At 55.5% G+C, this 17,675-nt stretch overlaps 8 protein-coding genes across 8 annotated transcripts; 4 read left to right on the top strand and 4 right to left on the bottom strand.

Annotated features, from left to right (window-relative positions):
• The first annotated feature begins 541 nt into the window (after positions 1-541).
• BDP55DRAFT_584264 (A49-like RNA polymerase I associated factor) lies at positions 542-2,492 on the top strand. The gene is made up of 3 exons (XM_060570858.1): positions 542-833; positions 901-1,226; positions 1,283-2,492. Exons 1-3 carry the CDS (start codon positions 698-700, stop codon positions 2,144-2,146), a joined length of 1,326 nt encoding a protein of 441 aa, XP_060428595.1. The 5' UTR covers positions 542-697; the 3' UTR covers positions 2,147-2,492.
• Positions 2,493-2,504: 12 nt separating this feature from the next.
• On the top strand, positions 2,505-4,179 carry BDP55DRAFT_666927 (enoyl-CoA hydratase/isomerase). Its single transcript, XM_060575134.1, has 2 exons — positions 2,505-3,106; positions 3,412-4,179. The coding sequence occupies exons 1-2, from the start codon at positions 2,910-2,912 to the stop codon at positions 4,034-4,036; spliced, it is 822 nt and encodes a 273-aa protein (XP_060428594.1). The 5' UTR covers positions 2,505-2,909; the 3' UTR covers positions 4,037-4,179.
• BDP55DRAFT_666925 (uncharacterized protein) lies at positions 4,180-7,000 on the bottom strand. Its single transcript, XM_060575133.1, has one exon. The coding sequence runs from the start codon at positions 6,775-6,777 to the stop codon at positions 4,222-4,224; it is 2,556 nt and encodes an 851-aa protein (XP_060428593.1). The 5' UTR covers positions 6,778-7,000; the 3' UTR covers positions 4,180-4,221.
• A 195-nt stretch (positions 7,001-7,195) lies between these two features.
• BDP55DRAFT_666923 (Sas10/Utp3 family protein) lies at positions 7,196-9,463 on the bottom strand. Its single transcript, XM_060575132.1, has one exon. The coding sequence runs from the start codon at positions 9,141-9,143 to the stop codon at positions 7,257-7,259; it is 1,887 nt and encodes a 628-aa protein (XP_060428592.1). The 5' UTR covers positions 9,144-9,463; the 3' UTR covers positions 7,196-7,256.
• A 642-nt stretch (positions 9,464-10,105) lies between these two features.
• On the top strand, positions 10,106-11,227 carry BDP55DRAFT_729606 (short chain dehydrogenase; the record flags this gene model as incomplete). The annotated part of the gene is made up of 2 exons (XM_060579586.1): positions 10,106-10,219; positions 10,292-11,227. The coding sequence occupies 2 exons, from the start codon at positions 10,106-10,108 to the stop codon at positions 11,225-11,227; spliced, it is 1,050 nt and encodes a 349-aa protein (XP_060428591.1).
• A 166-nt stretch (positions 11,228-11,393) lies between these two features.
• On the bottom strand, positions 11,394-12,346 carry BDP55DRAFT_729605 (uncharacterized protein; the record flags this gene model as incomplete). The annotated part of the gene is made up of 3 exons (XM_060579585.1): positions 11,394-11,550; positions 11,693-12,183; positions 12,284-12,346. The coding sequence occupies 3 exons, from the start codon at positions 12,344-12,346 to the stop codon at positions 11,394-11,396; spliced, it is 711 nt and encodes a 236-aa protein (XP_060428590.1).
• A 632-nt stretch (positions 12,347-12,978) lies between these two features.
• On the bottom strand, positions 12,979-14,428 carry BDP55DRAFT_612132 (Glyoxalase/Bleomycin resistance protein/Dihydroxybiphenyl dioxygenase; the record flags this gene model as incomplete). The annotated part of the gene is made up of 6 exons (XM_060571200.1): positions 12,979-13,103; positions 13,175-13,284; positions 13,386-13,630; positions 13,718-13,821; positions 13,883-13,931; positions 14,012-14,428. 6 exons carry the CDS (start codon positions 14,426-14,428, stop codon positions 13,072-13,074), a joined length of 957 nt encoding a protein of 318 aa, XP_060428589.1. The 3' UTR covers positions 12,979-13,071.
• Positions 14,429-15,058: 630 nt separating this feature from the next.
• BDP55DRAFT_746089 (FAD binding domain-containing protein) lies at positions 15,059-17,620 on the top strand (the record flags this gene model as incomplete). Its single annotated transcript, XM_060580544.1, has 7 exons — positions 15,059-15,119; positions 15,185-15,265; positions 15,341-15,486; positions 15,554-15,652; positions 15,685-16,169; positions 16,243-17,096; positions 17,205-17,620. 7 exons carry the CDS (start codon positions 15,059-15,061, stop codon positions 17,363-17,365), a joined length of 1,887 nt encoding a protein of 628 aa, XP_060428588.1. The 3' UTR covers positions 17,366-17,620.
• Positions 17,621-17,675: the final 55 nt, after the last annotated feature.

Here is a 17,675-nt window from a genome sequence, read left to right as displayed (position 1 = left end):
GACTTCTACATTCACACTACGGATTGGAACTACGGGACTTGGGGTCATGACTGGATCGGCAAGCACGTCTGGAGACGTATGAGAATTCAACGAAGAATGGAAAACCCCGACAATGAGATCGGTCGAGATGACGATATGATGAGGACGCGGTGTTTATGGAACAAGGCCGCAGGAAGCATGATGTCTTGACGCAACGCGGATTTGGAACTGGGATCAGGACTTGCATGACAATTGAAAGGCAGAAACTTGCTTCCTCAGAAAAATCAAAAAGTGAACCAAAAATTCCAAAAAAAAAAAACAAAATCTCTCCAATGAGTGACAACGTGAACTGAATCAATCAACTATGTGACTCTTATGCATCGCGACGATTCAATTGCAGTATGTGGAAGCTCAATCACCCAATGTCTCTAATTTCATCAACGCAGCTAAAGTGCGACAGCCGAGCTGTGACGTTTTGTCGACCCAGCTCGAGTGGGGTAGCTGCAGCAGGCGCTTACACACGCTTGCCGTTAGGCTACACACCGCCTGCCTCTTTAAGATAGATCAACGCAGGTTTGCCGACTTTTTTTTTTTCCTTCCCGCCTGTCTCTGGCTGGCCCAAGACCCCTACAGAAAATATTTCCAGAGACCGTCGCCATCCCACCAACGGCAGATTACCACCCGCGCCTAGCACAAGCCTCAGATCGCCGACACAAACATGGCGGACGCAAGCGTACGAAAGAGAAAGCGCGACCTTGACGGTTCATCCAAGTCGAAGAAGAAGCAGGCCACCGAGCCTTCCAAAGTTGTTGTTTCTTCATTCCAGAGACCTCAGCTCTGCCCGCCAGTACTAGGTACGGACAATCTGCCCTCATCAGCCTCTCTCAATTGCAGTCGCAGACAACTGCTAATGTGCCGTAGCCTCTACTCCCGGTATTCGGATAGCGAAGAATGTGCAGTTCAACCCATACGTCAAGCAAGATGTCTCATCCGGCAAGCGACGTTCAAAAGCCCCCGCAGTGTCGCAGGATCTCGTTTTACACTCCACCGACCACCAGACGATGGACTACACGGCGAGAGAAGATGGCATTAGCGACAGCCAGCAGGCTCTGAAGCACTACGTCGGCATTTACGACCCTGAGACCGGCAAGCTTCAAGTGGTGGAGGCGAAGAAGATGGTGGTTCGTGGTGTGGCCAGAGCAAAGCATGCGTCAGAACAGGCCATGACAGCGCCGGCAGATTACAACGTACGCCCAATCGCGCCAGGCGAAAGCCTTGCAGAACGGTCACTAACGGCAAGCAGAGCTACTACGATCTCAAGAAAGACCTTGGTCAGACGTTTGGTACGAAGAAGGCGAAGAAGGCCATCGAGTCGGTCGCTCTCAACGCCATCGCCCCCAACAAAACAAGAGACAGCGCACCCAAGAAGCTCGACACCGCATCAAAGGCGATCATGGAAGCGATTGGCGGCGCCACCGCGACAATGGCATCGCGCGAGCAGCTGCAAGCCGTCGTCGACGAAGCCAAGCCCGTACCCAGGCCCAACCTCGAAGCCGAAGCGATCCAGGACGTCTACGACCCCGACGAGTTCATCGGCCGCGAAATCCTGGCGGCGATCCCCGTCAAGGACTGGATCGACCCGGCAAAGAAGGGCGAGGAGGTTCTATGCTACTCCCGGCACGTGGCAGGCCGCGTCAAGAAGATTGCCGACTCTGGCAACGTCACCAAGATGCGCCTCCTGCGCTACTTTTACTTCCTTTTCACATTCTACACCATGGCGACGCCGGGCAAGCAGCGCGGCACAAAGCGCATACCGCCCCGCGACAAGCTCAAGGAGCGGATGGAGCCAGCGCCGCAGGTGGTCATCGAGCACATCCGGCGCAAGTTCTCGGACGGCGGCGAGATGCGCAAGTTCCACATGGACCTGCTCATCACGCACTGCTGCGCGGTGGCGTGCATCATTGACAACTTTGAGGTGGAGACGTCCAAACTGCGTGAGGACCTGCGCCTCGACCAGAAGGATATGAATAACTACTTTTTCGAGATTGGCGCCAAGGTGAAGCAGGGCGCCTCCAAGGAGAAGGGTGTCAAGGCCCCGCACGTGGCCAAGCTCGCCCTGCCGCTCAACTTCCCCAAGCTCCGATCTGTCGCGCCGAAACGCCGTTAGGGTGGTGAAGCGGGCGACGGCGACGAGCCGAGGACGCCGGAGAGGAAGCGGCTTCGCGAGATGATCAGGGTCAGATCGGTTTAAGAGTTGCGGACAGTTGTGAAGCGATTCGCCGATCTATGTCTCTGGTGCTAATGGGGAGATCGAAAAGGGGCGCGCATTCCGCACCTCTGAGGTTAAGGAGGCGGAGGCCAGGGAATATACAGACGATGGGTGTCTGCTACTGCTGATACTCATAATGATACACATACCTACCTTACGTACGCGATACCTTAAGCAGACGAGCGCACAATTGCAAAACGCCACGCTGCATAGGGCTCGGAGTTTAAAATTTTGAATTATTTACAACAACAATAACTGTGACGATGAATCTGGGATTTAATCCACGGGCACTAAGGGTTTGTATAAGGTGATGTTATCAATGTTGGATGCAATGAACCATGAGCGCTAGCACCCCGCAATGCCACCCCGACCTGCCGAGGCATCTCGGTGCAGTGTGGGGTCCGGGGTAGCCAGACCTTCCCACCCTGGCTAACTCGACGTTTGATAAACCCGACAACCTGCCAACCCCCCTAGCTTGACTCGAAGGTGAGATTCAGTATCTGATCTCCATTGAACACTTTCATCCACATCTACCTCATCGTACCTTGTGATTAGAGGTTCAATTGCAGAAACGACTCCAATCAAAAGAACAGAAAGGACGTACATACAAACGAGACAAACTCCAGCTACACAGACGCATCATCATCATCATCATCACACAATGGCAAGCCCCGAGGACTCCGTCATCTCCCTCGAGTACCGCGGCCGCGTCGCGCTGCTCACAATCGACAACGACCGCAAGCTCAACGCCCTCGCGCAGCCGCAATACTACGATCTCGCGCAGAAGCTCCGCGAGATTGCCCTGCACGATGAGGTGTTTGTCACCGTCCTCACGGCCAAGGGTCGCTACTTTTCTGCGTGAGTTTTTTTTGGGGGGTTTTCTCCTCTTTTCTTTTATGTGCCGTGGATTTCTTTACTGCAGTAAAATGTGCTTTTTGCCGCGATGGTGTTTGGACCTCGGTTCAAGTCTCATCGCCCCGGCCTAATTATTCTTATGAGAGATTCCAAGCTGTATCACGCACGCGGCATTCAAACACACACACACACACACACATACACCCCCGCCTCACTTCTCTACCCAGTCCATCATCCCGATGACATCTTCAAAAAGGGCATATTGAATATGAAAAGGCAAACCTAGGTACTAACAAAATTCATAACAGCGGCGCCGACGTAAGCATCGCCCGTGCCTCCCCCTCCGGCCCAGAAGCCCACAAACACTGGCTCCAATCCTTCGTCGCCTTCAACCTAAACATCACCCAAGCCTTCTACACCCACCCCAAAATCCTCGTCGTCGGCCTCAACGGGCCCGTCATAGGCCTCTCCGCCGCCCTCGTCTCCTTTGCCGACTTCATCTACGCCACGCCCTCCACCTTCCTCCTCACCCCCTTTTCATCCCTGGGTCTGGTCGCAGAGGGCGGCGCCTCGCGCGCGCTGGTGCAGAGGCTGGGTATCTCCAAGGCGAATGAGGCACTGATTATGAGTAAGCGGATTTCGGCCGAGGAGCTGTTGCATACGGGGTACGTGAACAAGGTGTTTGAGACGGGCAAGGGGGAGGATGGGAAGTTTAGGGAGCTGGTGCTGAAGGAGGTTGATGAGAGGTTGGGGGAGCATTTGATTGGGGATAGTTTGACGGGGATTAAGGCGTTGATAAGACGGCCTGAGATGGATGCTATGGATAAGCAGAATTCGCAGGAGGTGTTTGCTGGGTTGGAGAGGTTTATGAAGGGGATTCCGCAGGAGGAGTTTAGGAAGATTGCGAGTGGAGAGAAGAGGCATAAGTTGTGAGATTGTGAGATAGAGAAGAGATTGCTGATGAGATGTAACGGGACTTTATAGAAACGTCTCGAGAGAAAAGCATAGGGCAGAATCTTCAGCATGTCACTATTCATTCTCACGACTCGGCATATCGGCATATAATAGATTTCATCTACGCTCTATTCTCAGGGGTATCTATGTACAAACTTCTCACATCACAGAAGACCAAAAAGTAGGCTCGTCTTCTTGTTGTACTCCTGCGACGACTTGGCTATCCGCTGGCGCGCCCCGTCGCCTTCCAAGCCCGTGTGTTGAAAGATCTTATCCTCCAAGCTCGCGAGGTCGTTGTTTTGGCTTGTCGCGGGGGCATCGAGGTAGCAGCGGAGGAAGGAGACGTCATAGAGCCATTGAATGAGAAGGTCGCGGTGCTGCTGTGAGAGGCCGTCGTCCACCTTCTCCGTTGCCTTTGCAGCGGGTTCTGTGGCCTCTGGTTCCTGTTTTGATGATTCTTCCTCCTTCTCTTCTTTGACCTTTGTGTCTGCGTCATCTCCCTTCTCCTCGTCGGCGGCGCCTTCCTGCTTCTCTGCGTCAAGTGCCTCGGCCTCCTTATTACCACCGTTCTCTGCCGAGTTCTTGATAACATCATCCGGCTTTGCGTCAGAAGCATCACCCGTGATATCCTCCGCGAGGTGCGCCTCCAGGGCCTCGAGCCACATCTCGCCCAACTGCGTCCCGAGATACCGCTTAATCACGCCCACGGCCACCGCGCTCCAGAGATCCATACCCGCATCGCCCATCTCCGTCGACACGTCTCGCAGGAACTGGAACACCCTAGGCGAAGGCTGCGTAGGCAACTCGGGACTTCCCTCCCACAGCGGCCGCCCAACAACAGTCTTCTGCGTGAGCGCCCTACCTTTGAATACTTCCAAAGGCTGCGCCGCCACGGTGGTAGCCAGCCGTTCGTGCAGCGACGGGACAACCTCCAGCCCGAACCTCTTGACGGCATCGAGCCTCGGTAGGCCCTCGCGCACGTCGCGCAGGATGCGGAGGAGGTACATGGCCACTCTGCCGCTATTCTGCGCACCTTCCTTGGACCGCCAGAGACCCGTGAGCTTCCCGTCCAGATCCCCAAAGGCCTTGACCAGCGTCGCGTCGAGCTTCTCGTGCAGCGTCCGCGGGTCCTCTCTACTGAGCAACTGCTGCCTCGCCTCGATCGTCTCCTCGTCCTCAATCTCGTCAATATCGTTATCCCACCGCTGCCGCCTGAGCTGCTCCACCACCTCGCCCACCTCGTCGATGATGTGCCGCCACGACTGGAACCCGCTGACGGCCTTGGACACGGCGTCGTTTCGACCGTGTAGCCGCGCGACGAGCTCCTGGAGAAAATGGTCCGCGCCGTGGATCAGGTCGAGATCGAACCCGCGCACGTTCCACAAATCGACCCCTTCGTCCGTCACGCCGTCCTGCCACGACTCCAGCGTCGCCGACACCTCGGACCCAACGAGATGCAGCTTATTGACTTTGGTCTCGACGACGCGGAGCATGTGCCCGTTGACGGCGCCGCGCAGCTCGTCGAGCATCTCTGACGGGTCGAACCCGCGCGCTTTGCCGCCCTCGCGGATCCACAGCTGCAGCACGCTTGTCCGCAGCTCCGTGATGGCTTTGAACTCCGTCATCCGCTCTATCGTCTTCTTGAGCCCGTCGACGAGAACCTCGCCGCCCCGCTTCGCCCAGCTGAAGAGCATGTCCCGCGCCTGCGGGCCGTCAAGGTCGTCGTGCCGCACAAAGGGTGTGAAGAACTGGATCTCCTCGCCGCACCACCGCTCGTAGACGTCGAGGCGCAGACACTCGAGTGTCTTGAGCGTTGCGTCTGCTAGTAAGGGGCTCTTTTTGAGGTTGGAGAGCGCGTCGGACAGCTTAAAGGGCACCAAGGCCTGCACGTCGAGCAGCGTCTTGGTGTATAGTGTCAGGCTCTTGAGCACGTCGGCGGTGCTCCTCTGCCGCTCCTTGTTGTCTTCGACGTCAAAGGCCAGGGCCATGGCGGCGCCCCGGACGCGCAGGAAGTGGTTGACGACGTCGCGCGCGCCGGAGCTGGTGGCCAGGCTGTACGCGCAGAGCGCCTTGAGGACGTCCTGCTGCTTGACGGATTCGCCAGTCCGCTCCAGCAAAGTTTCAATGTTCCGCAACAGTTTCCTCCTCAGTCCACCTAAGCTCTTCTTCGCGGTCTCGATAGTGTGTCCGACGTCGCCGTCCAGCAAACCCCCCTTCTCCGCCTCCAGACTCTTCACCAGAAGCCGGCTCAGCACCAGCACCTTACTAGCAAGCACGACCCTATCACCCTTACTCAATTCCTGGCTCCCGACACCAGCGGCCCCAGAGCCCCGGAGCACACGGCCAACAACGAGCCCGCACGCCTCGAGCAGCCTCGCCCTGGCAGCCACACCGATAGCTCCGCCGCTGAGCTCCCCCGCGCTCCGCTCGAAGCCGCCCAGACCCGTCACCTTCTTCCCGACGACGCCGCGCCCGCAGCGCCCGCCCATGCCGCCGAGAACATTCTGCACGGCGTCGTTGTCCTTGCGCATCTGGACGATTGTGTCGGCGGTGCCGAGGAGGTCGCGGTAGGAGCTGCCGACCTGGGTGCGCAGGCGGCTCGCCTTTTCGTCGATTTCGACATGGAGGGATCTGTGGATACCGCGGATCTGGGGGAGGGTGTAGTTTGAAGAGAAGACTTGGGCGGAGGAGGTGAGGGTTGAGAGGTCGGGGGTCGCCATCTTGGGTGGTCGTTGGGCGGCTTTCGACGATGGTTCGGATGGATGAGGTGGGTGGGGTTCGTTATTGGTGGATCGTTGGGTTCATTAGAATGTGATTTCGTTATAGAGTCGTTCTAATGTGTTTCTATATTCGTGAGGCCTTTGCGCTGGTCTTGCGCCTGCCTAGTGGTTGGCAATTGTAGATGTGTAGTCGGAAGTTGGAGCTTGTTGAAGCTGTTCTGGCCACATGGAACAGAAATTGGTGGGGCCAGCTTTCTCGAGCTTCGGGACCCTGCAATTAACCCCAGCTAACAAGTCTCACTTACTGTGCCAGTGTAACTCCCTCACATCAAAAACACTCCTAACGGTGTCTCGATACAAATAAATGTACACAATAAGGCAACTGAGAGCACACTTTCAAGAACAAACGCTTCAATGCTTGAAGAAAACTTTTGAAAAATTCAATTGGATTACGTGATGGCGCCGACGACAACGTAACTCTACAATTTCCTCGCCCTGACAATGCCCGTCGTGATACCAGACATCTCACCCCCGTAGCCGCCCTTGGGCTCGCCTCCCTTGTAGACAGCCTTCATGCTCCTCAACTTCTTCTGCTTCTCCTCGTACTTCATCCTCTTCTTCACGCGCGGGTTGCGGTTCTCCTTCTTGCGCTTCGGCGTCAGGCCCTTGTTCTTCTCAATGGCGTACGTGATCTTGCGCTTGCCGTCCTCCCCGACAATCTCCTGCTCCACGATGCGGTCCGCCTTGCTGGCCGCCGCCAGCGCCGCGCTGTACGCCGCCTTGTCCGCCTTCTTCTTTTTGGAGGAGGCGGCCACCATGTCGTAGTACTCGTCGTCCCCTTCCTCGCGCAGCGCCGCCGCCGTCGTCTTGCCCCCCTCGTCGTCGCTGTCGCCGTCGCCGAGGTCGGCGCCGAATTTCTGGCCGCGGGACTCGGCCTCGCGGTTGAGGCGGGCCTGGCGGTCCCGGAGACGCTCGCGGTAGGGGATGTCGACGTCGCCACCGGCCGCAGCGCCGGCGTCGGCGCGCTTGTTGGCCTTTTGAACGATTTGCGAGGTGTAGAAGCGCAGACTCTTCTTGCGGGCGGCCTTGTCCGCGGCCGTCCGGGCGTCGAGGACCTCCTCCTCGCCAAAGTCGGAGTTGTCGCCCTCCTCGGCGGCGGCAGCAGCAGCAGCAGCCTTGGCCTTCTTGGTCTTGCTGCTGCTCTTTTTGGACTGCTTAAGGAGGTCGTCGAGGTCAGCGAGCGACGCCTCGATGGCGGCGGCCTTCTTCTGCGCCTGCTTGTTCTTGGACTTGGCCGCCTTCTCGAGTCTCCGCTGTCTCCTGATCTCGTCTCTCGCCGCGGCGAAGGCGTCTTCGTCCACATCGCCGGCGGCCACGCCGCTGATGTCTTCCTCGGCGGAGGAGACCTCCTCGGAGTCGTCGGGCCGTACCAGCGCGGCGTTCTTGACCTGTTGCCAGGCGTCGCGGCACTCCAGCAGCGTCTCCATGACGTCGTGGTCGCGGAGTTCGGCAGGGTCGAGCGTCTTTTGGGCTGTTGACCCGTCGCGTGCGGGCGATGTGAGGATGGCAAAGTAACTTGCCAGTGCGGCGACGTAGCAGCCGAGGATCCAGTACTTTACAGCCTCGAGCGATTGACTCGACTTGCCGTGGGCGTCTTTCTGCAGGATGGCCAGTTGCGGTTGCAGAGTCTGGAACTCGTTCACGAGGTGCTCGAACTCGGGGTACCTGCTCTGGAGGATCTTTGTGCGCTGTTCGGGTCCCATATCGTCCGTGATCTCGACGTCCTTGAGAACCTCTGTGACAACGTCCTGGTCCTCTTTGTCCTCCTTGGCAGCTGCCAGCCATTCGCCCTCGTCGAACAGGAAATCCTCCTGGGACATCTTGGCCAGCTTCTTCTGCTGCAGGCGCTTGGCCTCGGCCTCCTCCTCGAGCGCATCGGCCTCGGTCTCGATTTGGTCGGCATTATAGTACTCCCTCTTGGAGGAACCCCACCAATTCAAATCGTTCTCGTCCTCCGCTCCTTCGCCCTCTTCCTCGGCCTCCTCCTCGGCGGCAGCAGCCTTGCCCTTCTTGGATTTCCGGGGGGGCTTCTTGGTCACTTCTGCGTCGGAATCGTCGCCGTCGTCGAGGTCCAGGATCTCCTCGTCCGAGTTTTCCAGGAACTGATCCTCCTCGTCGGCCTTCTTTCTCCTCTTAGACTTGGGGCCCTCGTCGAACATGATCTTGTCGCGGTTCAAAAAGTACTCGTCTTCTGAATCGGCGACATCTTCGTATGTGGTGATGGGTCCCAGGCGGGCATCGGCGGGGTCGAAGTCCTTGGGACCGGTGCGCGCATTTTGGCCAGAAGCCTTTCTCTTCTTCGCCATTGTGACCGACTAGTTGATTGAATAGGCCGGTTATTCAGGTGTTGGGGGGAATGGGTTGGAGCGAAAGTTCGATATCGGTGGTGAGAATCGGGCGTTGAATGGGGCGGGACCTCGCGTGCTGCACTTTGACGGCTACGAAAAATGTTCTTGCGAGCGTCAAACGCAGAACTTTTTAGTGGAGATGGAATAGCAGAGGTGTTTCTCATTGGTCTTGAGCCTCGAGCTAACGGTGGGGTCCACCATCACCAGTCCACGGTCAAATCGACGCAAGTCAGCAACATGTCACTCAAACAACGCCGTCTCATGCACATTATTTCTACCATTTGTTGAGGAATTCGACCAAACCTCCAATTCAGAACTCTGAGATATCTCAAGAGTATATTTTACGAAAGATAATTCGAATTTGGCGGGTTGGCTGACTACGAAGTATGTGAGACTATCTTACCATTACCTACACAGCGGGTACATCGTTAGCGGCGCAAGCTGGTTCAACGTGATGAGTTGATGAAGAGCTACTTAGCCCAATGAAGGTCAGGAATAGAAGGCTTTTTGTTAATAGTACAGAAACCTCAGAGTTTCTGACAATGTCAGCACTGCTGCAAATCAAGATTGAAGTCATGAGTGCTAACCCAAGCTGGCCGAACTGTCATACCATTCCGTTTGAATGGGCGCCATCAGCAGCCACTTAGACTCTAAAGGTACAAGGCACCCCACCAGGAACAGGGACCTGGATCCTGATGGCACCAGCCAAACTGCACGCACCCTGGCACCCTACTGGACCGTGTCTACGAATACCTATCTACCTCGCCCAAGGTACGGAAGCTACTCCAACTACAACGCCTCGCGTGTCTCGAGCAACTCATCGCCGACAAAGCCCGAATATAAAGCCACGAGGGCTTCCTCTCTCCCCCTTTCCAATTGCCCCTCTGCCATCTTCCATCTTCCCTCCAGACTCGAGAGGTATGGACTACGCATCGCAAGCTCTCTGGATCGCCCTGCCCGCCCTCGCAGCAGCCCTTCTCGCATCCGCAATGGGTCTGTTCAACTGGAAGAATCACATGCCCGTCGATGGCAAGGTAAGCTCAATTCCTTGAACTCCCCCCCCCTTTTTCATTCGCACACGTATACTCACCCATACCCTTCTCCAGACCGTCCTCTTGACCGGCGCCTCCGAGGGCATGGGCCGTAGCGTCGCCCTCCAACTCGCCGCAAAGGGCGCAAACCTCATCCTCATAGCCCGCAATGCCGCCCGCCTCGAAGAGCTCCTCGCTGAGTGCAAATCCGCCGCCAAGAACACGTCCACCCAGCGCTTCACCTACATCACCGCCGACATCACAAAGGAAGACTACGCCACGCCCCTCCTCGCCGAGGCCACGAGCTGGAACGGCGGCCGCAGCCCGGACATCGTCTGGTGCATCGCCGGTATGGCCTCCACCGGCTTCTTCACCGAGGTGCCCTTCTCCGAGACCCGCAGGAACATGGACGTCAACTTTTACGGCACCGCCGAGATGGCCCACGCCATTCTGCGCGTCTGGCTCGCGCCCGAGGCTCCCGTCGAGGATGAGCCGCGCCACCTCATCATGACCACCAGCGTCGTCGCCTTCTTCACTGTCGCAGGGTACGCACCCTACGCCGGCTCCAAGTGGGCCATTCGCGGTCTGGCGGACACCCTCTCGCAAGAGGTCGAGCTCTACCCGCAGAACGTAAAGGTCCACGTCGTCTTCCCGGGGACCATCACGAGCCCAGGCCTAGAGAAGGAGAACTTGACCAAGCCCCAGATCACGCACCAGCTCGAGGAGCTCGATCCCGTCCAGTCGCCCGACGAAGTCGCCACAGCGGCCATCAAGGGACTCGAGCGCGGGGATTACTTTGTGACGGTGGCGTGGCTGGGTAGCTTGATGCGGTGGAGCGGTCTCGGCGGTTCCCTGCGCAACAACTGGGTTGTCGACACGCTGGGCATCTGCCTCTCGTCCTTGGTCTGGATCTTTATCTTGCCCGACATGTTGAGACAGATTAGGAATTACGGCAAGAAACACGGGCATCCTGCGAGTTATGCTAAGCCCCAGCCGAAGCCGAGTTCGTGAGGACTCGTGTTTGAACTAAGAAAATGGAAGGCAATTGATACCCCATAATGTTTATTATTCACAACTCCAGTATTCCACTATGAGGTTGCCATGTTTATCCGACACCCTACAACACAGGGTCGCTGATTGACCACAGACTACTACACTGGACGACCTGGCACTAGTACTATACACCGCTTTCTTTGGGCCGTTGATCAATGTGTCCATTGAAGATCTGCGACAGGTGCGTCTCCGTCCTGGCAGTTAACGGCTGCAAAGCCGTGAGCAACGCCTGGTATTCCTTCCCTTCTAGCTGCGACTGGAGGTGTTCCGTGTTCTTTGCCCTGTTGTGAGAAGACGTGTAGTGTTAGCAAGTTACAACCTATGGTCCGGTGTCGTATGACAGGGAGGGAGAAGGGAAGCGAGAACAACCCAGTCGAGGAAGAATTGCTCTTCGGGTGTGTTGTTCGCACTGGGTTCACATACCGTAACCACAACGTCGCCAAACTCCTATCCATAACCTCCTCCAACACAGCACAACTCTGCAACTCCCCCTCCCCAACCCCCCTCTCCCTCTGCTCCCCGGCAAACCCCTTCAACCCCCTCATGACTTCCTCCCTCCTCCCCTTCGACGCCCAAAAGTGCACAACAGCAACCGCGCTCTCATGGGAGTCCCTACCGGGGTCATCATCTCGCTTCAACCAGCCGCCCGCGAAATCATAGTGATGCAGATCGTAGTCCGGGCTACCAACCCCTTGGACGGTCTTGAGGAGCTTATCCTCGTCCGCGAGGCGCATCTCGCGCTTGAAGACGTCGGTGGAGGTGTGGCCGAGGAAGAAGCCCGCCGGGTGGGTGTAGCCTTCGAGGCCCCAGAGGGTGTCTGGTTCGGCGTTGGAAAGGTCGTGGCCCCAGTAGTAGCTGTTTCCTAGGGGTTCGGTCGCGGAGACGGCGCAGAGGGCGACGAGTCTTTGTTTCCACTGTGGTGAGAAGGAGGGGAGATGTATTAGCCGTGCGTAAGTGTATGGGAATGCCTTGAGGACTTCAAGAGTCGAACTTGGCACACTAATGGGGTCTTACCTTTTCTAGGGAGCCATCTGAACCGACGACACGGGCGACTACGAAGAATAGGGGGCACAACATTCTCGCGCAAAGGTTCCAAGTGTAAGTTAGATGGGGTATAACGTCGATGAGTGCCTCCCTGCCTCGAGACGGGCTCTGCCTCACAGAACACGGCCAGCTTCACATATTAAAGACTATCATTCCCAATAATTTCACATGAGCTACTCATTCTCATTCGGACGGTGGATTCCAAAATTCAGTGAGTGTGAGGTGAGCTCTTGGAGTTACTGTCTGGCTTTACCCCGCGGTTCGGCGTGATTATCTCCAACAGCATAGCCAGAAAAAAAGAATCAGTCCGTCCGGTGGCTCAACATATGGACCGGCTGACCAACGGAGCATCTTTGTTTACACGAGATCATTACCGGCCATACTTTCGAACATGCTTCTGGAAAATCTGTGGTGAGGAAGACGGCTGCTCGGGAATGCTTTCCCAGCCCTGTGTTTCTGCCCATGTTGCATTGACCTCTAGTCGGCGGTACGTTGACCTATCGCGCATGGCATATGCACTTCTAGTTGTTTTCAAGTATGCGCTCGACTTTGACAGTCACCGGTCAAGGTTTGAGCCAGTGCGGGTGAGGTATCTGATTCACGGCATCAAGAAATTAGGAATGGTATAGCTGCATTCAAGTAAAGACCACGTATTGAACTGTCTTCATAACTCTTGTGTCTAAACTAAGTGTATACTCTATGATAGCAATCCTTTCTCTCCGCTAGACTTACTTGTTCATTCATCACTCTCGGGAATCTCAGAGTAAGAAGCCTTCCGGCAGATCAGGTCCTGCGAAATGAGGGAGTTAGATCAACATCAACCAAACGTTCTCGAGCGCAGTCCACAGAATGAACACTCACCCCAGATGTGAAGGCTATCAGGAGAAGCCTTGGAATGGTTCGGCGGATGCGAACTATTCATTTGATCGCCATCGACATAATGCTCAAAGATGAACTTGCTAGGGTCAAACCTGTGTGTCAAGATCATATTAGTCGGAGGGAACTTGTCCCACCCAATATCCACAAACTCCTCAAATGCGCCGGGTAAAAGATACAAAGGAAGGAAGCTCACCAGTAGTCAAAAATCTGGCTTCCCATAACATGCCTCCCAACACCCCAGCAATTCTCATACCCCCGCTCGCGAAGCCAGTCATGCCCTAGGAACTGCAAGTCCGAGTCGTGGGTCTCGAACGAGGCGTGATGGACGTGGAATTTCGGGCCTTCGAAGAAGAAGAAGGAGTGGTGGTCTACGAGCTCGTCGCCGCGGTCGAGTCGGAGGAAGACTGTGACATTACGTCCGGTTTCGTCGTGTACAAGCTGTCTCTCTAGTGGGTTATTTCATTTTCCCTCGGTCACGATATGATAAAGTGGTGTAGGGGCGGTGAGGAAGTTTGCTTGACTTACGTCGCTGGGGATGAAGTTGAATCGGGTTGTGAAGAAGTCGTATGTTTGTTGGAAGTCTGTCACGCATGCGCCGAAGTGGCCTAGTTTGTGTACCGGTGCCGGGCCCATAAACAAGTAAGTTTGACTGAACAAGTATGTTTCCAAGAACCGATGTAATCAACTTACCTTTGTCAAACCGCTGAAACGTGCCCGGCTCTCTATGTTTCTCTGTTGGCTAAGGCGATAGTCAGACTTTTAGAACGCCACAGTGGAATAACAAGAAACGTGTTCGGAGAGAAAAGGGCTTGTACACACAAAATTGAACTCGCGCTCCGGGAAAACCGTCGCCTTCTCCCGCATCACCTGTCCACAAACAAGGTGAAACGGAAACTTATCAAAACCGCCCTCGAACGTCACACATCGGCCCCCACCAGGAGTCTTGCTCAACTCATACGGTGCAGAAGCCCCAGGGAGCGTCTGGGACGCATACAAGAGATCCTCCTCGGACTCGACGACAAAGGCCGCGCCGCCAAAGGCGTCTTTGGCACCGGCTTCGGCGCAGAGGACGAAGGGTTCAGGGCCGTAGCCCCGGTAGTACACGCGGGAACCCTCGCGGGAGGCCTCTACGAAGCCAAAGTCGCGGAAGAAGGCTTCGGCTCGTTCGAGGTTTTGGTAGGTGTAGTTGATGTGTGCTATTCGCACGAGGTTGATTTTGCGGGTGGGAGCGGTCATCTTTGCTGTTGTTGTGTTGGAGCTTGGTTGGGTGTTTGGAGGCGGAGATGGGTCGTCCTTGATCAGGTCTTCACACAATGAAGGATTTGAGGCAAGGGGATACTTGGAAATCTGAGTATTTGAATATAAATCTATATTAGTCTATGTTTTGTCATGATTTCTAACGGATGGTATTGAATTAACATGAGCTATCCGAGGTAGAGGGAAACACCGTCGTCAAAAACCGTGCCCGATCGATGTCCGCCTTTGGAGAAAATTACCCCGACGCAACCACAGTTCAGTCAGACAATAATAGCCCGTCGCATCTGTCCGCGGAACGGAAATACTCGCCATGCATCATTTCATTCGGATTTACGACGCATTGATACTGCGAGATAACCGACCTAATTATTTTTTGGTAATGACGGAATTCTCCTTCGTCGTCATCTATTGTGATAACATCGTTCATGGGAGAAGCTCTGTGCTGCTTCCCATCGCCACTTACAGAAGTCTTCCTTTACCAAACACTAAACAACGTCCCCAATTGAGGTTATTTAGATGACGACTCAGAAAAAAGTTGCAATGAAACCGGCCAGTGCAGATAATCAATCTCGTGAGGGCAGCGGTGATTCCGCAGCCCTCGAGACCGACATGCTCATCATCGGCGCAGGCCCTGCTGGGGCTTCACTGGCGTGTTTCCTCGCATCATACGGTTCGTTCTGGATGCGCTTGGTTCTCAATGGGAATCACCTTGGACTGACATGTATCTTGAAACAGGGCTGAAGGGAATCATGATCAGCGCAAGTCCCGGGACCGCAGATACTCCGCGGGCTCACATTACGAACATGGCCGCTCTGGGTATGTTCTAGCTTTCCGCTTTTCTGCAGTAGCCTGTCTTCGACATTCAAGAAGAGAAGCCTAATATGCACTCAGAATGTCTCCGAGATATCGGCTTGGACAAGGAACTTCAAGCGATTGCGACGCAAGGTCATTGCATGCAACACACGCGTTGGTGTTACAGCATGGCTGGCGAAGAGTTTGCGCGTATTCCTTCATGGGGGAGCGATCCCAGAAGAAAGGTATCTATTCGACCCTTTGCGTTCTGCTTCTTACCGGACAAAGATCTCAGAAGCTCACTTACCTCAGGGTGACTACGAACTCGCGAGTCCTTGTGACCCCGTCGACATACCGCAAACCGCATTAGAGCCAATATTGGTTCGACATGCAGCCCAACATGGCTTCATTGTCAGGTTCAACACCAAGCTCGTATCCTGGAGCAAGGAATCCTCCCCGAAGGGCGGTACCTAGCCACCGTCTGGGACATGGTCTCCAAAACCCACTACACCATCCGGACAAAATACATCTTTGGCGCAGACGGCGCCCGAAGTCTCGTCGCAAAGACCCTCCAACTACCTCTAGTAGCAAAACCGGGAGGTGGCCTGGCCATCAACGTCCTGGTCAAAGCCGACCTCTCTCATCTGATGGACCATCGGAAGGGCAATCTGCATTGGTTAATGCAGCCCGGTGTCGATCACCCCAGCTTCGGCTGGATGGGTATCGCGAGGATGGTGAAGCCGTGGTTTGAGTGGATGTTCATTCTGTTCCCGACCAAGGAGTTTGATGCGTCGGCTGAAGTCACGGAAGAGGCGTACAAGCAACGCGTTAAAGAGTTCATCGGTGACGACACCGAAGTCGAGGTTCTCTCCGTCTCAAAGTGGTTCGTCAACGACATTGTTGCCGAGAGATACTCGGACGGGAACGTGTAAGCAAGCCCGATGCAACTTCTCTTTCGTACATCTACCGCTATAGGTCCAAGCTAACGAGAAAACCTCCAGATTCTGCCTCGGTGACGCAGTCCACCGCCACCCCCCAATGAACGGCCTCGGCTCAAACACCTGCATCCAAGACGCCTTCAATCTAGCCTGGAAAATCGCCCACGTCGAAAAGGGCTCCGCCAGCACCGCCCTTCTCGACACCTACAGCGTCGAGCGGCAGCCCGTAGGTCTCGGGATCGTGGCCCGCGCCAACGAGGCCTTCCGGGACCACTACGCCGTGTGGGAGTCCTTAGGCATGCTGGAGAAGACGGCAGAGGGACGGAGTGCAATCTTTGAGCAGCTCTCGCACACGACGAGCGAGGGCCGGGAAAAGCGCCGCGCGTTCCGTGAGGCTATTGGCCGGACAGCTCATGAGTTTCATGGTCTTGGTGTGGAGATGAACCAGCTTTATTCCGGGCCGGCGATCTATGCTGAGGATGAAGATGGGCCGTATGTGCCTTCGCCGCAGGAAGCTGAGGATCCTGTTGCGTATTACGGTCCTGGCACGTACCCGGGCCGCCGAGTACCTCATGTTTGGTTGAACAGGGCGGTTCCGAAGGAGCCTGTGTCGACTATTGACCTGACTGGCAAGGGTGGCTTTGCCATCTTCACAGGCCCAGGCGGAGGTCTTTGGCGCGAGGCGGCTGCTGCGGTTGCGGCGAAGCTGGGTTGCGAGATCAGGGTCCATTCTATTGGTTTCCGCCAGGACTGGGAGGATGTTTACTATGAGTGGGAGCGCCTTCGAGGGGTTGAGGAGTCAGGTATTGTCCTCGTTCGGCCGGACCGCTTTGTGGCGTGGAGGCAGAGCGAGGTATCCACTGACTTGGGGACGTGTGTTCAGAAGCTTCTGCAGGTGACGAAGACCGTTTTGCTCCGTACTGATGAAAGACGGGGACTCGGTGCCTTAGACGTAGTTAAGCTAGAGACTTCAGACCTATTTATACATCATTTCCCCCTATTGAAGTTTTCTGTCCTCGTAGTAGACATCGGGGCACCACCCGACTTACGCGCGCTCCACGTCCCAATAGGAGACCTGGGCGCCGTTCTGCTCCCTCTGGTCTTGGCTACTTGCAGATTTTCACTCTGCCACGCCTTGGCTGTCTACTTTCTTGCCAAAGCCTATCTCACAATGAATATAGTGTAGGAGAGCGAAAGGGATGAAGGAGAGATAGAAAAGGGACCGGAAGCTACTCAATTCTCACTGTGGCCATAAAATGTCCCATTCTCTTTCGTAGTTTTCACGGCCGCTGTCTTTGCGGCAATTCTTACGAGCATTGTGGCTATTTGGGACTTAGAAAGCCGATCGTGATCACTGCTACATTTTACTTTCACGAAATCGGGTTCCTTTTATATGTGTGTGCTCCCTGAAGTACTGATACATCACATGAAGATAAGTGACGTGTAGGATATCACAATAGCGCTGATACGACTAATATACGTAAGATGAACGAGTG

Source organism: Colletotrichum godetiae (genome assembly GCF_030913485.1).
Source record: "Colletotrichum godetiae strain CBS 193.32 chromosome Unknown BDP55scaffold_25, whole genome shotgun sequence".
In the NCBI taxonomy this organism is placed as follows: Eukaryota; Fungi; Ascomycota; class Sordariomycetes; order Glomerellales; family Glomerellaceae; genus Colletotrichum; species Colletotrichum godetiae.
Note: the sequence above shows the minus strand (reverse complement) of the source record. Positions and strands in the feature narration are given on the sequence as shown.

Bases quoted from the DNA above. Each gene is read 5' to 3' on its own strand.
- BDP55DRAFT_584264 (XM_060570858.1), top strand. From the start codon at position 698: ATGGCGGACGCAAGCGTACGAAAGAGAAAGCGCGACCTTGACGGTTCA. The intron at 834-900 runs GTACGGACAATC...AATGTGCCGTAG, and splicing joins GCTCTGCCCGCCAGTACTAG to CCTCTACTCCCGGTATTCGG. The intron at 1,227-1,282 runs GTACGCCCAATC...AACGGCAAGCAG, and splicing joins CAGCGCCGGCAGATTACAAC to AGCTACTACGATCTCAAGAA.
- BDP55DRAFT_666925 (XM_060575133.1), bottom strand. From the start codon at position 6,777: ATGGCGACCCCCGACCTCTCAACCCTCACCTCCTCCGCCCAAGTCTTC.
- BDP55DRAFT_666927 (XM_060575134.1), top strand. From the start codon at position 2,910: ATGGCAAGCCCCGAGGACTCCGTCATCTCCCTCGAGTACCGCGGCCGC. The intron at 3,107-3,411 runs GTGAGTTTTTTT...AATTCATAACAG, and splicing joins AAGGGTCGCTACTTTTCTGC to CGGCGCCGACGTAAGCATCG.
- BDP55DRAFT_666923 (XM_060575132.1), bottom strand. From the start codon at position 9,143: ATGGCGAAGAAGAGAAAGGCTTCTGGCCAAAATGCGCGCACCGGTCCC.